At 44.1% G+C, this 17,777-nt stretch overlaps 1 protein-coding gene and 1 long non-coding RNA gene across 3 annotated transcripts; both read left to right on the forward strand.

Moving 5' to 3' along the window:
• The first annotated feature begins 10,588 nt into the window (after positions 1–10,588).
• Positions 10,589–12,455, forward strand: LOC123424932. Of its 2 annotated transcripts, XR_006621761.1 has the most exons (4): positions 10,589–10,628; positions 10,972–11,300; positions 11,898–12,014; positions 12,141–12,455. XR_006621761.1 is itself a non-coding variant. In XM_045108616.1 (3 exons), the coding sequence occupies exons 1-3, from the start codon at positions 11,054–11,056 to the stop codon at positions 12,389–12,391; spliced, it is 615 nt and encodes a 204-aa protein (XP_044964551.1). In that variant the 5' UTR covers positions 10,654–11,053; the 3' UTR covers positions 12,392–12,455. The 2 variants fall into 2 exon arrangements, 1 of the variants encoding a protein (XP_044964551.1); XM_045108616.1 differs by lacking the exon at positions 10,589–10,628 and having other exon boundaries at positions 10,654–11,300.
• A 2,570-nt stretch (positions 12,456–15,025) lies between these two features.
• On the forward strand, positions 15,026–16,648 carry LOC123424933. The gene is made up of 3 exons (XR_006621762.1): positions 15,026–15,210; positions 15,361–15,441; positions 16,484–16,648. It is a non-coding gene; the product is annotated as an uncharacterized LOC123424933 (long non-coding RNA).
• Positions 16,649–17,777: the final 1,129 nt, after the last annotated feature.

Consider the following 17,777-nt stretch of genomic DNA (forward strand, 5'->3'; position numbering starts at 1 on the left):
TACTTGCCCGAGATTCGATCGTCAGTATCCGCATACCTATTTCAATCTCATTTACCGGCAAGTCTCTTTACTCGTTCTGTAATACAAGATCCCGCAACTTACACTAAGTCACATTGCTTGCAAGGCTTGTGTGTGATGTTGTATTACCGAGTGGGCCCCGAGATACCTCTCTGTCACACGGAGTGACAAATCCCAGTCTTGATCCATACTAACTCAACTAACACCTTCCGAGATACTTGTAGAGCATCTTTATAGTCACCCAGTTACGTTGCGACGTTTGATACACACAAAGCATTCCTCCGGTGTCAGTGAGTTATATGATCTCATGGTCATAGGAATAAATACTTGACACGCAGAAAACAGTAGCAACAAAATGACACGATCAACATGCTACGTCTATTAGTTTGGGTCTAGTCCATCACGTGATTCTCCTAATGACGTGATCCAGTTATCAAGCAACAACACTTTCTTCATAATCAGAAGACACTGACTATCTTTGATCAACTGGCTAGCCAACTAGAGGCTTGCTAGGGACGGTGTTTTTTCTATGTCTCCACACATGTAAATGAGTCTTCATTCAATACAATTATAGCATGGATAATAAACGGTTATCTTGATACAGGAATTATAATAATAACTATATTTATTATTGCCTCTAGGGCATAATTCCAACACAACCTTCAAAGCCGCCTATTAGTTGTTGGACCAGGAAGTGATAGCTGGCCATGTTCACATCTCTGGCGTCCCATTCGCCAGTGACTTGCTGCACCACCAGGTTGGAGTCGCCGAAGCAGAGGATGCGTCGGACGCTGATCTCCAGGGCCAGCCGGAGGCCGTGGGTGAGCGCATTGTACTTCACCACGTTGTTGAACGCGGCGAAGTTGATTTGCAAGACGTACTACAACCGGTCTCCCTTGGGGGAGGAGAGAACGATGTCGGGTACGAGGCCAGTGCGCATTTGTGAGCCGTCTAAGTGCATGCGCCAATGGGTGGAGCCAGGAGGCGGCGGCAGGTACTCCGTCTCCGCCCAGTCGACGAGGAAGTCCGCCAATGCTTGTGACTTGACGGTAGTGCAAGACTCGTACCTGATGTCGTGGTCGGCCAGCTGAAGGGCACACTTGGCGATGCGGACGGCCGCATCCCTGTTGCCCATGATCTCCCTGAGGGGAGCTGTGCTCACCACTGTGACCTGGTGCTATTGAAAGTAGGGCTTGAGCTTCCGGGCCGCCAGGAACACACCGTAGCACATCTTCTGGTAGTGCGGGTAGTTCTGCTTCGAGGCAGACAACAACTCGCTCATGTAGTAGACCGGTAGTTGGACCGGCTGGGTTCGGCCTGGCTCCGAGCGCTTGACGGCCATGACGATGCTGATGATGTGGTTGATTGCCGCAGTGTAGAGCAGCATCAGTTCTTTGTCCGTCGGCACGACCAACACCGACAAGGTGGTCAGTGCGCGCTTGAGGCCAGCCAGGGCCTCGTCGGCTTTGTCACCCAGACGAAGCCGTCTGCCTTCTTGAGCAGGCGGTAGAGTGGGAGGGCCTTCTCTCCCAGCCGGCTAATGAAGCGGTCGAGGGAGGCGAGGCAACCGGTGACCTTCTGGATGCCTGCCAGGTTAGTCGGTCAAGCCATTCACTCGATGGCTCGAATCTTCAACGGGTTGGCATCGGTCCCTCGTTCGGAAACGAGGAAGCCGAGGATCTGTCCGGCTGGCACGCCGAACACGCACTTTTCTGGGTTGAGCCCGATCTCGAACTTGCACATGCTCACAAATGTCTCCTTAAGATCGTCCAGGAGGGTGCGGCTTTCTTTGGTCTTGACCAAAGTATCGTCCATGTAGACGTGTAAGTTGTAGTCAAGCTGCATGTAGATCCATCACTGCATGCAGCGCTGGAACGTGGTGCCGACATTTTTTAGCCCGAACGTCATCGTAATGTAGCAAAACGCCCCGAAAGGTGTAATGAAAGTTGACTTCAGCCGATCGGCTGGATTTAGCTTGATCTGATGGTAGCCTGAATAGGCGTCCAAGAAGGACAATAGCTTGCAGCTGGCTGTCGAGTCGGTCACTTGATCGATACGGGGCTGAGCAAATGGATCCTTGGGGCATGCCTTGTTTAGGCTCGTGTAGTCGATACACATGCGCCAAGTCTTATTTTTCTTTAGCACTAGGACAGGGTTCGACAACCAGTCTGGGTGGAAGACCTCCGTGATGAAGACAACTGCCAACAGCCGGGCAACTTCTTCACCGATGATTTTCTGCTTGGCATTTAAGAAGCGACGCAAGGGTTGCCTGACTAGTTTTGCGTCTGGCCAGACATGGAGAAAGTGCTCGACAAACTTCCTCGGGACTCCTGGAATGTCCTTTGGGGAGCATGCAAAGATGTCCCGATTCTCACGAAGGAAATAGACGAGCTCGCCTTCCTATTTTGCGCTGAGGCCGGCCCCCATCACGACATATTTTCCGGTGGGGTCAGCCGGGTCTAGAGGAATCCTCTTAGTGTCCTTGCTGGTGGCCGGCTGGAACCGAGCCTCCGTTGTCGGTTGATACATCTCAAACATATCTATAATTTTTTATGGTTTCATGATGTTATCTTGTCATCTTTGGATGTTTTATGTACCTTTTATATCTTTTTTGGGACTAACTTATTAATTCAGTGCCAAGTGCCAGTTCCTGTTTTTTCTGTGTTTTTGGCTCTTTTCATATCTGATTTTGGAACGGAGTCCAAACGGAATAAAATCCCCGAAATGATTTTTTCCCGAACGGAAGAAGATGAGGGGGCTTGTGGGCCAAGCCAGGAGGGCTACAGGGAGCCCACAAGCCCCCACTCCGCCACCAGGGGGGGCAGCGGTGGGCAGGCTTGTGGCCTCCCTGGCGCCCCCCTGACCTAGATCTTGGGCCTATATATTCCCTAAAAATCAGAAAAAAAATCAGGGGATCCACGAAAATACTTTTTCGCCGCCGCAAGCTTCCGTTTCCGCGAGATCTCATCTGGAGACCCTTCCTGGTGCCCTGCCGGAGGGGACTTTGGAGTTGGAGGGCTTCTATATCAACATCATCGCCTCTCCAATGACTCGTGAGTAGTTCACTTCAGACCTACGGGTCCGTAGTTAGTAGCTAGATGACTTCTTCTCTCTCTTGTATCTTCAATACAAAGTTCTCCATGATCTTCATGGAGATCTATCTGATGCAATCTTCTTTGGCAGTGTGTTTGTCGAGATCCGACGAATTGTGGATTTGTGATCAGATTATCTATGATATATATTTGAGTCTTTGCTGATTTCTTATATGCATGATTTGATATCCTTGTAAGTCTCTCCGAGTCTTGGGTTCTGTTTGGCCAACTAGATCTATGATTCTTGCAATGGGAGAAGTGCTTGGTTTTGGGTTCTTACCGTGTGGTGACCTTTCCTAGTGATAGTAGGGGCAGCAAGGCACACATTGTGTAGTTGCCATCAAGGGTAACAAGGTGGGCTCTGTCGTAGATATGAGATTGTCCATCTACATCATGTCATCTTGCTTAAGGCGTTACTCTGTTCTTTTGGACTTAATACACTAGATGCATGCTGGATAGCGGTCGACGTGTGGAGTAATAGTAGTAGATGCATAAAGTATCGGTCTACTTGTTTTGGACGTGATGCCTATAGATATAATCATTGCCATAGATGACGTCACGACTTTGCACGGTTCTATCAATTGCTCGACAGTAATTTGTTCACCCACCGTCTACTTGCTTTCATGAGAGAAGCCACTAGTAAATACTACGACCCCTGAGTCTATTCACACCTATCGTTTCCACTTTCGCTTTTACTTTGCTTTGTTACTTTGTTGCTTTCAGTTCTCACTTGGCGAACAATCTTTAAGGGATTGACAACCCCTTCATAGCGTTGGGAGCAAGCTTTTTGTTTTTGTGCAGGCTCTTGTGATACTCCTTCACTGGATCGATACCTTGGTTCTCAAACTAAGGGAAATACTTACCACCGCTGCGCTACATCACCCTTTCAGCTTCGAGGGAACACCAACGCAAGGCTCCAAGGCCACGGGGGAAATCCTTTGCATATTTGCCTAGGAAGTCCCTTAAGGCGTAGCCGTAGCAGAAGGATTCCTGGTGCAGTCAACACACCTATTTTTGGTGCCATTGGAAGGTCTTTTGTTGCAGTAGCAGAAATATTTCTAGCGCCATTGCCGAGGAGGAGAGATCTATCCAAGTAGGTCTCACAAACTCATCTCTTGCATTTACTTTTTTTTGCCAGTTGCCTCTCGTTTTCCTCTCCCCCACTTCACATTTGCCGTTTTCATTTGCCTTTCTCCTTTGCCGTTTTCTTTTGCCTTTGTCGTTTTCCTTTGCCAGTTTTCTTGCTTGCTTGCGTGCTTGTTTGTTTGTTGAAGTCATCATGGCTGAAAACACCAAACTTTGCGACTTCTCGAGCACTAAGAAGCGGGGCACCCGAGGCAGCTGTAGCAGGCCTTTGAGTCTGGCTGATTTCAACACGTCAAGGTGACACAAAATATAGCATGTTATGTGCTGGAATTTTGTGTATTTATGGGCCAGCCCAATATGTAATTTCATAAATTCCTAATAAATCTTAGAGGACCACGCAGCCCATTTGTGCAAGGCAAGAGGTGGAAATGTTTAGTCCCACATCGCTAGTTTAGTGGGAGTTGGACCTCCTTAAAAGGGAGGATGTTTCCACACATGTATGAGCTTGAGAACAAGAGAGACATACACGCGCCCTCCTCCTCCTCCGCCGCCCGCCTCGCCTCGTCACGACGCGCCGCGGGTTACGGGAATGAGCCGAGCCGAACTAAATTATATGAAAGGCCACTCGGAGAAGCTGAACGTTTTCTGCTGTAGTGGATATCTCCTTCTCCTGCGCCTATAAAAGAGAGGTCGCTCCTCTCCAGAGACGACGCATCAGAAGTTCCCACTCGCCACCGGTTCTTCTCTCTGTGCTGCTGATACGTTCTTCCTCATCCCGTCCTGCGGCGTGCACCGTTCGTCGGGACAGTAGGCCTCCGAAACTCCGTCTCTTCGAGTCCTGTACGGGAGAAGGGCGATAAGGTTTTTGGGGAGCGCTCAGCGCGACTACTGGCTTCCATCACGGACTCCGACGATCTCTTCCCGAACGACGACTACTTCCCCGACGTCGACCACCTCTTCGGTACCATGGCCAACGACAACGCCAACACCAATCCTCCTGCTGCTGCAACTCAGTACGTACTCATGTGCTTCTTCTTTGAATTCCTATCACACCTTTTTGCTATAGTTTCTCTGCTAGATATGTTCCGTTTCTACTCATTACTCCATATGATACCTTATCTTTGTAGAACGGTTTTACATATGCTCTTTTCTGGATCCTACGTGCACATGTCTTGTGTCTTCTCATCTCTATATAGCTTGCCTTCTTTCGTTGTTGTTATGTTGGTTATGTTTTTCCTAGTTTTTCCTGTAATAAAATCCTATGGTAAATTGCTCATATTTCCAACAATCCAAAAACCTTATTTTAGGCAATTTACCCCTAGTGGTTTTGCTGCCTCCATGAGGCCTCCTATGTTTGAGGGTGTTCACTACAAGAGATGGCGCGTGAGAGCTGTTCTATGGTTTCAAACCATGAGCTGCTATGACGCCACTCTTGGCAAACCTGAAGGAGATCATGATGCTCAACATGAGCTAGCTTTTCAGAAAATGGATACCTTGTTTAAGGCTGCTCTCTTGAGTGTTCTTGGTGAGAACATAGTTGATGCTTATGCGTCAATTGATAATGGAAAAGATATGTGGGATGCACTCGAGAACAAGTTTGGGGTCTCGGATGTTGGCACTGAGTTGTACATCATGGAACAATTCTATGACTACAGGATGACTGAAGAGCGCTCCGTGGTTGAGCAAGCTCACGAAATACAGTCATTTGCAAGAGAACTTGAGCACTTCAATTGCATGCTACCGGACAAATTTGTTGCCGGAGGCATCATACCTAAACTTCCTCCTTCATGGAGGAACTTTGCTACCTTACTGAAGCATAAGAGACAGGAGTTTTCCATTCCGGATCTCATAGGTACTCTTGATGTGGAAGAAAAGGCGAGAGCAAAAGACACACGTGCTCGAGCTATTGAGGGAGGTTCTAGTGCCAATCTGGTACAGAAGAAAAACTTCCAGCCCCACAATTTCAAGAACAAGGGCAAGTTCGATGGTAAAGCAAAGTTCGATGGGAAAAACAAGGCTGTACAGCACACCAACTTCAAGAAGAAGAATGACAAGAAGAAAGGTGTTTGTCATGTGTGCGGAGATCCTGATCATTGGGCACCTAACTGCCCTAATCGTTATGACAAGTGTCAACATGGGAAAGGCGGCAAGTCTGCTAATGTCATTATTGCTGACACTGACGTGGAGGATGTTGGTCCGCAGGGACTTCCACCGTCCTGATGGGCAACGGTTCACATGCTTCTGTTCGTGGTGTTGGCACGTTCGATCTGAAGTTTACTTCGGGAAAAGTCGTGCGGCTGAAGAACGTGCATTATGTCCCCTCCGTCAATAAAAATCTTGTTAGAGGATCTCTTTTGTGTAGAGATGGCCACAAGCTTGTCTTTGAGTCTAATAAATTTGTAATATCCAAGTATGGAACTTTTGTTGGTAAGGGCTACGAGTGAGGAGGCCCGTTCCGTTTATCCTTGGCAGACGTTTGCAGTAAAGTTGTTAATCATGTTTACAACAATAGTGAATCAAATGTGTGGCATTCACGTCTTTGTCATGTTAACTTTGGTTGCATGTGGCGACTAGTCAAATTGAACTTAATCCCTAGCTTTAACACCGTCAAGGGATCTAAGTGTCAAGTTTGTGTGCAAGCCAAACAACCTTGTAAGTCTCACACGACTGCCGAAACGAGGAATCTTGCACCACTAGAACTCATACATTCAGATCTATGTGAAATGAATGGTATTTTGACAAAATGTGGAAAGAAATATTTCATGACACTAATTGATGACTCCACTAGATACTGCCGAGTGTATCTTTTGAAATCTAAGGATGAGGCTTTGAACTTTTTCAAGATCTATAAAGCTGAAGCAGAAAACCAACTTGATCAAAAGATCAAGAGGCTTAGGTCCGATCGTGGTGGAGAGTATTTCTCAAATGAATTTGATTCCTTTTGTGCGGAACATGGTATAGTCCATGAGAGGACGCCTCCCTATTCACCTCAATCAAATGGGATAGCCGAAAGAAAGAACCGTACTCTAACTGATTTGGTTAACGCCATGTTAGACACATCGGGTCTCTCCAAGGCATGGTGGGGGAGGCGATATTGACTGCATGTCATGTCCTAAATCGAGTTCCCACAAAGAACAAAGAGATAACTCCATTCGAGGAATGGGAAAAGAAAAGGTTAAAACTCTCTTATCTACGAACCTGGGGTTGTTTGGCAAAAGTCAATGTGCCAATCCCAAAGAAGCGCAAGCTAGGACCAAAAACTGTGGATTGTGTTTTTCTGGGATATGCTTTTCATAGCATTGGATATAGATTCTTGGTTGTAAAATCTGAGGTATCTGACATGCATGTCAGTACAATCATGGAGTCGAATGATGCGAATTTCTTCGAAGATATCTTTCCCATGAAGGATATATCTACCTCATCTAATCAGGAAATGCCTAATTCATCAAACCATTTCGATGGAACACTTTGAAAATATTGTGGAGGAGAACAATGAAGTTCCTACCAGGAGCAAGAGACAGAGGACTGCAAAGTCCTTTGGTGATGATTTTCTTGTGTATCTCATAGATGACACTCCCAGTTCTATTTTAGAGGCCTATGCGTCTGAAGATGCTGACTACTGGAAGGAGGCAGTCCGTAGTGAGATGGATTCCATCTTGGCAAATGAAACTTGGGAGATCACTAGTCGTCCTTATGGGTGCAAACCTATAGGATGCAAATGGGTATTCAAGAAGAAGCTTAGGCCTGATGGTACTATCGAAAAGTACAAGGCACGACTCGTGGCGAAGGGTTATACCCAAAAGGAAGGTGAAGACTTCTTTGATACTTACTCACCCGTGGCTCGACTGACCACTATTCGAGTACTACTTTCAATAGCCGCCTCACATGGTCTTCTCGTTCATCAAATGGATGTTAAGACTGCTTTCCTAAATGGAGAGTTGGATGAGGAAATTTACATGGAACAACCAGATGGGTTTGTAGTACATGGTCAGGAAGGGAAAGTATGCAAGTTGCTGAAATCTCTATATGGACTTAAGCAAGCACCAAAGCAGTGGCATGAGAAGTTTGAAAGAACTCTAACTACTGCAGGCTTTGTAGTAAACGAAGCTGATAAATGTGTGTACTATCGCCATGGTGGGGGCGAAGGAGTTATCCTTTGCTTGTATGTTGATGACATACTGATTTTCGGAACAAATCTGAATGTTATTAAAGAGTTCAAGGATTTCCTATCTCAATGTTTTGAGATGAAGGATTTAGGAGTGGCTGATGTCATTCTGAACATCAAGTTGTTGAGAGACGAAGATGGTGGGATTACATTGCGTCAATCTCATTATGTGGAAAAGATCTTGAGTCGCTTTGGGTATAGTGACTGCAAGTCCTCTCCCACACCATATGATGCGAGCGTGCTGCTTCGAAAGAATCGAAGAATTGCTAGAGATCAATTGAAATATTCTCAGATTATTGGCTCGCTTATGTACTTAGCCAGTGCTACAAGACCTGACATCTCTTTTGTTGTTAGCAAACTGAGTCGGCTTGTCTCAAAACCAGGAGATGTGCATTGGAAAGCTCTAGAGAGAGTTTTGTGTTATTTGAAAGGCACTGCAAATTATGGAATTCACTATACTGGAAACCCAAAGGTGCTTGAAGGGTATAGTGATTCAAACTGGATCTCTGATGCTGATGAGATAAAGACCACTAGCGGATATGTATTCACTCTTGGAGGTGGCGCTGTTTCTTGGAAGTCTTGCAAGCAAACGATCTTAACAAGGTCAACAATGGAAGCAGAACTCACAACACTAGATACAGCTACGGTCGAAGCAGATTGGCTTCGTCGGCTCTTGAGTGACTTGCCGGTTGTTGAGAAACCATTACCTGGTATCCTTATGAACTGTGACAATCAAACTATGATCATGAAAGTGAGCAGCTCAAAGGATAACATGAAGTCATCAAGACACATACAGAGAAGGTTAAAATCTGTTAGGAAAATGAGAAACTCCAGAGTTATTGCATTGGATTATATCCAAACATCTAAAAATCTGGCAGATCCTTTTACTAAGGGTCTATCACGTAATGTGATAGATAATGCATCGAGGGAGATGGGTATGAGACCCACAATTTGAGTTGTTCACAGTGGTAACCTATTCTTTGTGATCGGAGATCCCGTGAATTAGATGTGGAAGACAAGCTGTTGGTCAACTGAGAGGAAAGTATCCTTATCATTAATGATACCACTCCATGAAGATGCAATACTTTCCTGAACTGCATGGCAGGTTGATATATCTTAATATGTTCTAAGTTGCTTACTGAAGCAGAGATGTTGTCCCGCAGAACATCTTTTGAAGAACATACCTATATGAGTCAGATTGTTAAACGTCGCAATCTATGAGAGTAGGGTGCTCTCTAGTATACTCACGAAAGGTCTCGGAGTATGAAGCATAAGCTCCATCCGCGGGGAAGTCCCACGGCAGCCTAGTATCGGTCAAGGATCTGTGTGAAGCTAGATTCGCAGAAAACTTGCAGTTCAAGGCCTAGTCCACTGTTCAAGTTGCTTACTAGTGTAGCATAGAGTTCTAGGTGGAAGTTCAACTTAACAGTCTCCACTGTAGTATCGGTATATAAAACAGTGTTTTGGAACCAAAGGCAAATTTTGTGTGCCCCTGGGATCTGGTGGGGGATTGCTGGAATTTTGTGTATTTATGGGCCAGCCCAATATGTAATTTCAGAAATTCCTAATAAATCCTAGAGGCCCACGCAGCCCATTTGTGCAAGGCAAGAGGTGGAAATATTTAGTCCCACATCGCTAGTTTAGTGGGAGTTGGACCTCCTTAAAAGGGAGGATGTTTCCACACATGTATGAGATTGAGAACAAGAGAGACATACACGCGCCCTCCTCCTCCTCCGCCGCCCGCCTCGCCTCATCATGACGCGCCGAGCCGAACTAAATTTTTGCCACGCACGACTGGTATATGAAAGGCCACTCGGAGAAGCTGAACGTTTTCTGCTGTAGTGGATATTGAAAGCTCACGCCGCAGTTTCGTCGCTGCGTCTGTTCGCTTCACATCCCGTCGCTGGCCTCTCGTCTCCTTCTCCCGCGCCTATAAAAGAGAGGTCGCTCCTCTCCAGAGACGACGCATCAGAAGTTCCCACTCGCCACCGGTTCTTCTCTCTGTGCTGCTGATACGTTCTTCCTCATCCCGTCCTGCGGCGTGCACCGTTCGTCGGGACAGTAGGCCTCCGAAACTCCGTCTCTTCGAGTCCTGTACGGGAGAAGGGCGATAAGGTTTTTGGGGAGCGCTCAGCGCGACTACTGGCTTCCATCACGGACTCCGACGATCTCTTCCCGAACGACGACTACTTCCCCGACGTCGACCACCTCTTCGGTACCATGGCCAACGACAACGCCAACACCAATCCTCCTGCTGCTGCAACTCAGTACGTACTCATGTGCTTCTTCTTTGAATTCCTATCACACCTTTTTGCTATAGTTTCTCTGCTAGATATGTTCCGTTTCTACTCATTACTCCATATGATACCTTATCTTTGTAGAACGGTTTTACATATGCTCTTTTCTGGATCCTACGTGCACATGTCTTGTGTCTTCTCATCTCTATATAGCTTGCCTTCTTTCGTTGTTGTGGTTATGTTTTTCCTAGTTTTTCCTGTAATAAAATCCTATGGTAAATTGCTCATATTTCCAACATTATGCACTCTTCTTACACTTCCTGCCATTGTTTACTACTAACTACTGTCACTATCCACATTTGAACCTTTTTAGTGTGACGGTCACATCGCACTCTGCAATCCACTCAATTAATTGAATAACCCGCCGATGACAGCCACTATGAGAAGTTTCTTACATGCCGAAGTTATTTTCGATACCGATGGCACATTCAACAAAGGAAGGAGATGAGGGAGAAAGAGAGAGCAAAGAGGAGAGGGAGGTGCAGCGACGGATGCATGTTCCTCGTGAGCTCCTTCCATTCCTTCGCTTCCCTCTGTGTACTTTTGATTTGGTTGTGAGATTGTACTCCATGGTGCTTGTCGGTCCGTGTGCAATTTATTTCGTCTCAACCAAGCATAACATGAGGTGCGAATTTTTGCTAGGTATGCTTCTCCCTACCATCAACTCCTTCTGATTATTCATATAGATATATTTTTCTCATTTTTATTGATGTCCTTTTCTTGCCATATTTTTGGGTGTTCCTTCCTACAACCATATTGACCATTTTCTTTGGATAGTGTAATTCAACTCAGAAAGAAGACATAATTTGAGACTGTTTTTGTCCTTCCTATGATCTGTTCAGGTCGATCATTCTTTTTTTTTTGCCTGCCATTTTTTAATTTGCTTTGGCAGTGTATTTGGGTTATTTCTTTCTCTGGAGCTTGGACATATTGGTTGTCTTGTTGGTTCTTTTTACTAGCAGTCGTTCCTTTTCAGTATATGGGAGAGATTACTAGCTTACATATATAGTTTAGTTATTAAGTTTCTAAATAAGTTCAGCCTCAGAGTACAGATTTTGTATTTTTGCTTATTTAATCAATTGAGATATATTCTCTCCGTTTCGTACAGTGTGTTGCATTTAACTTGGAAATTGTATGCTTATTTCAATACTGGAATGTGACTTTTGCTTGTTGATAGTTTCAGTTGTGGCGTAGTTGCCTACTACTCAAAATGATTTTATATCGTATCATAAATTTCAGGAACTGTATTACAACAGATCATTGGCATTGCAGCTTTAGTGGACATGTATGCTGAATATCCCCTCACTGGACAAGATTGGATTTTAGTGTATACAAGCCCTCCTCTGAGCTGCTCAGGTAGTTCTTCTTTCTCATTATCAATATATAAGTTGGTTACAAAATTTCCACTTTTTTCTTTTTGTGGTCAGTACCAGAACCATGTTAGCTTTTGATTGGACCCTTGCTGATTCATTTCAACCACAGTACCAAAACCCAAGTTGGTACAACACCACTTTGTAGTTTTGTACCAGAACCCAGGTCCGGATTCACCGAGAAGTACAACTGAAGACGCGGTCGGCTGCGTGCTGGTCTGGAAACTACACAATATCTTTGGAACCCACTATTCTCTAATGCATGAATCTTTGTGCTCAGTCGGGCTACAACTAATTTTTGATCGTTTCATCTTATTCTATAATGCAAACAACCTGTTTTTTCATCGCGAGAAAGAACATTAAGAAAATTTTGCTAATTATATTGTTGCAATAGAGACTGCATGAATAACAGTACAGTGTTTGGCTATTTGTTCTTGTGGCTTCCTCGCCATGGGCGCTTTACTGCTTTGTTCCAAAAAAAACTGCTATTTTTGTTCTGCTGGTACAGCTACTCTTTGGCTGGGACATTTTGGCTTGGAATAACATAAATGGACGTAAAATTTCTTAATATTTTATATCACTTTTTTTATTGATGTCTTGTGCACGCCATCTGGATACTTCGAAAGTATTTACCCTGCTTTCCTTTGATTTGAGTTGTCTTTATGTCAAGGACTATTTGTTTTAATAGATTTAATATCTAAAGTGTCATAATTAATTTTATTTTGATGGCATGTCTTCCATGGTATAAAGACATATTGTAAGAGCTTATGGTACATAGTGATGGTTGGTCTCTAACTCAATCCCAGAATAGTACTCCCTCCGTCCCAAAATAAGTGTCTTAAGCTTAGTACAAATTTATACTAGAGCTAGTACAAAGTTAAGACAGTTATTTTAGGACAGAGGGAGTATAATTTACTTTTCCCCAGCCTCTACAAATAGAACAGGCAAGAGTATTCTTCCTACACCCAGGTGGGAGTTCCGACTTCAAATTCTTATTAGTGAAGTTGTGAGGATATAAACCTGACGTGATGAAACTGATATGAAGAGAGAACAACAATTGTAGGCAAGCAAGAACTATGTGACATGAATGTAGGCTTCTTTTTTCTTTAAATGGGCTGCAACAAACTCAGTTAGCAGGTAATAAAATGCCACTCATGCACAAGCAGAAAGATGCCCATCACTCACAATATAACAAATCATCAATATTGCTATGCACACGGCAAATCATTACCAAAGTAACATAGCAGAGGCCTAAATTAGATAAGCTTCGTCCTTGCAGATGTGAGAAAAATTTATGGAGTCTGATTACTGCTACTATATGCAATTCGTTCAAATTAGAGAACAAGGAAACTGAATTTGTTTATGAATCCCACCGCTACTGTATGAAATTAGTTATACTTATATAAGTTGGAGGGAGAGTGTTGTGCTCAGCTATGTGAGACGCCCCAGGTTCTCACAATGAAGATGAGTGCACACTGCAGACGAAACATAAATTTGTCATTAGTTGATTTTGTAAATGAGTTGCTCGCTTTCAGAACGACTTGACCTGTTGTGCACATTTCTGCGGTGATATAGATCGCAATTGTGCTAATAAGAACAAGTTAATTTATGAGGGGTCTCAAAATTTTAAACAAAAGTGCAATATTTTGATCTTGAAAAGAACATGACAGTACCTTAGATTAAACAACCAGTATATCTCTACTTATTAGCTTCATGATGTAATCAGATAAAGGTATATATATTAAACTGGCACATACACATGCATACAATGCTTGGCTCGCTAATGCTTTTTGCGCCATGGGCGCAACGGGTCATCTAGTGGACAACGCCAAGGGTTTGTAGAGGATTGAGAAGATAACAATTGAGCAAATCATCAATCAACTGTGAACATAGATTAGGAAGGAAATTACCAACGACGACGAGGCAGAAAACCAGGAGTGTGTGCGTGCCATGCGGCAGGCAACAGCTAGGGCTGGGACCTGGAGTCGCTGCGTTACTCTGTGTGATGCAGCAGTCCAACATAATAGGAAGGAGGAACCGTCCAGGCCGATGATTGCTTTTTTCTTTTTTACGTGAAAGGAAATACATCGTTGATCGCTCGCTATCAAAAAACTCGATCGATGCCTCCCTGGGGGCTGGATTTTGGGGGCCCGGCGGCCCCCCCCCCGCCCCCACCCCACCCTACCCCACCAGGGTCGGCCCTGCTTATAACAGGAAGATATACGAGGGTATAGGGGGAGGGGAGCAACAAAGAGAGAGTTGGGCGGGATCGAGAGCACAAAAAAAGTTTGAAATACGTTGCTTGCGGGTCTACAGGCAGGTTCGGAAAAGGAACTGGCTCCTAATGCGTCGCCTCCTGCAGTCGTGTGTCGGTGGCCCTGGGTCTGGTGGGTGGCAGGGAGCACTAGGTGGGTGACGTGTGTGACTTCATGGTGTGTCGGTGGCCGGAAGCCAACGCCTCGGCGATCGGCTATTGTGGCTAGGGTGGCGATTGGCGTCTGCTTCTCTTCTCAATGGTGTGTTGCAACGGCTTGTGATGTGAGCTTAGCCGGGCTGATATGTCTATACCAACAAATTTGGGCTTAACTAGGTGTAATTTTATTTGGTACAATGTTGGACATGCCACATCCTAACTGGTCTTGTTGTTACTTCCCCAGTATGGAAGAGTAAAGGACGACTCAAGAGGTTTAGGAATGGCTTAGATTCCACAGTACCCATATGAATAAGTTGGATTCCATAGTAGCCATATGAAAGGTAATCGCTCATTCACTAGTAGAAAACATGCCTTTGGTTCGAAGCATTAGTCTCGGTTGGTTTTTGAACCGGGACTAATGCTGCCGTTAATCCCGGTTCATGAGGCTAGGCTTTAGTCCCGGTTTGTGTTATTAACCGGGACTAAAGGTGTGGTGGCAGGGTTTCGTCAGGCTGGGACCCATGCGAGGGCCATTAGTCCTGGTTGGTAATACAAGCCATTAGTCCTAGAGATAGATCTTTAGTACTCGTTTGTATTATCAACCGGGACTACAAGTATCATTATAAATAGTGCTTCGTCCACCCCGAACCCAAGCTCTCTGTTTTCTCCTTTCTCTCCTCTGTTATCTTCCCTTGCTCGAGTTCATCCTCAATTTCTTTCCAGATTTGTCAAGAATTGAGGCATCCCATCCATCCAAGTGTTCACAAAGGTTAGCAACTTTGTCCTTTCATCTCTCATTGCTAGATTAGCTCGTGCAATGCTCTATAATTATAGTGATTTGTAGGTTTTAGTTTGGGAGTTTATTTGATTTATATGCAATTTGAACTCAAATTAACTTCTTAGTTTTGCATATGTGTAGGTGTGGTTTACTTAGTGTCTTCCTGTCCCCGTCCTAACCACCGTCGATCGCCCGCACCGTCTCGTCACCGGCACTACCTTGGTGATCCTCTTGTTCTTATCCTTTTTATTCCAAAAAATTTTATTTATATGATTTAGATAGTTTTATTACCTGTATGGTTGTTTGTTATACATAGTGCCATGGTCTTGATATCCGTCCCCGTCGGTTCTCGTCCGATTTATGATTCGGATGTGGTATATTCTCTTTTATAACTGTTTGTTGCATTTCTCGTTTATATGACAATTATGCCCATCAAGATGACATAGATATTTTTATTTAGGAGGTATGTGAAGCGAAAATTGCAACCGACCCTCTTGTCGAGAAGTTAAATTTAGTTGAAAAAGAAAATGAGTATTTGAAAAAAAATGAAAAGAATTGAAGAAGAGAAGATGAAATTGGAGTTTTATGTTGACGATGTCGTCGATGATCACTTCTTTTGGAAAAAAAATCCTACAGGTTTGATCCTGTGAATGAAACGACCAAGGTAGAAAAAAATCCTAAGGATTCTAACCCTACCAAAATCATATAGAATTCTTTTGAATCAAAGGAGCCCTTAGATGGCACAAGACATGCAGTTTTATTTATATGACTAATCATTGATAGCGAGCTGCCACACCCAATATATTCATACAATAAAAATATATGAAAATTTTATTATACAAATGGCTAGATAAAACATATTGAATCTACACAAACATAATCACACATTATTCAGTAATCAAGGTAAATCTCGAGGTTCATTGATACAAAATGGCTTGGTATGATGACATACACAATAGTGTTCATAGTAATTATAACTAATCAGTTCTGCCAAGACATAAACAACAGAAAAATAAACATAAGATCAAGATGGATGCAATGCGTTTGAAGATTGGAAAGATTAGAGAATATGCCCTTAATAAAGGGGCTTGGTATCACTATGTTGTTGGATCAATTGTTACCTTAGTTGCGATCTTGATCACACTTGTTGTTGCATTTAAATGCTTTAGCTAGAAAATCTTGTATTTTTCTATGAGAATAAGTCTGTATGAACTTTATGTGTGAACTTGTATTAATTTGGTATTTTTGGTCTTGTGTAATGAAGATGAACCGGCAATGGATGTACGATGATCGACGCTCTCCCCAACTCATTGATGGCTTGCAGAGTTTTCTGCGTGCGGCTGAGGCAAACTAGTGGGATGGTTGTATGTCTTATCCATGTGTTGTCTATAAGAATGATAAAACTTACTCTAAGTCAAGAGTCATTCACGTCCACCTATTTACGTCCGGTTTCATGTCTGGCTATAATTGTTGGACCAAGCACGGAGAAAGAGGGGTTATAATGGAAGAGAATGAAGAAGAAGAGGACTATCCTTTGTTTCCTGAATACGACGGCACTACAATGGGGGGAAGAAGCTGAAGTAGAGGCACCAGATGAGCCAGCTGATGATCTTGGTCGGGTCATTGCCAATGCAAGGAGAAACTGTGCAAGTGAAAAGGAGAAGTTGAAGTTGCAGCTCGTGTTAGAGGATCACAAGAAATTATTGTACCAAAATTGTGAAGATGACAAGAAGAAGCTGAGTACCACACTGGAATTGCTGCAATGGAAGGCACAGAATGGTTTATCTGACAAGGGTTTTGAAAATTTTCTCAAAATGTTAAAGAAGATGCTTCCAAAAGACAACGAATTGCCCGATAGTACGTACGAAGCAAAGAAGGCTATCTGCCCTCTAGGATTAGAGGTGCAGAAGATACATGCATGCCCTAATGACTGCATCCTCCACCGCGATGAGGAGTATGAGAATTTGAATGCACGCCCTGTATGCGGTGCGGTGCACTATAAGATTAGTCGTGATGACCATGGTGATGATGTTGATGACCAGTGCCCCAGGAAGAGGATTCCTGCTAAGGTGATGTGGTATGCTCTTATAATACCACTGTTGAAACGTTTGTTCCAACACAAAGAGCATGACAAGTTGATGCGATGGCACAAAGACGAGCTTAAGAAAGACGGGAAGTTGAGAGTACCCGCTAATGTGTCGCAGTGGAGGAAAATCAAGAGAGAATGGCCGGACTTTGCAAATGACGCAAGGAACTGTCAGTTTGGTTTAAGTGCAGACGGCATTAAGCCTTTTAGGGAGTAGAGCAGCAATCATAGCATCTGGCTCGTGACTCTATGTATCTATAACCTTCCTCCTTGGTTGTGCATGAAGCGGAAGTTCATTATGATGCGAGTGCTCATCCAAGGCCCCAAGCAACTCGGCAACGACATTGATGTGTACCTAAGGCCATTAGTTAAAGAATTTTTACAGCTGTGGGATATCAAAGGTGTACGTTTGTGGGATGAGCACAAACAGTAGGAATTTGACCTACGAGCGTTGTTGTTTGTAACCATCAAT

Source organism: Hordeum vulgare, chromosome 2H (genome assembly GCF_904849725.1).
Source record: "Hordeum vulgare subsp. vulgare chromosome 2H, MorexV3_pseudomolecules_assembly, whole genome shotgun sequence".
Lineage (NCBI taxonomy): Eukaryota > Viridiplantae > Streptophyta > Magnoliopsida > Poales > Poaceae > Hordeum > Hordeum vulgare.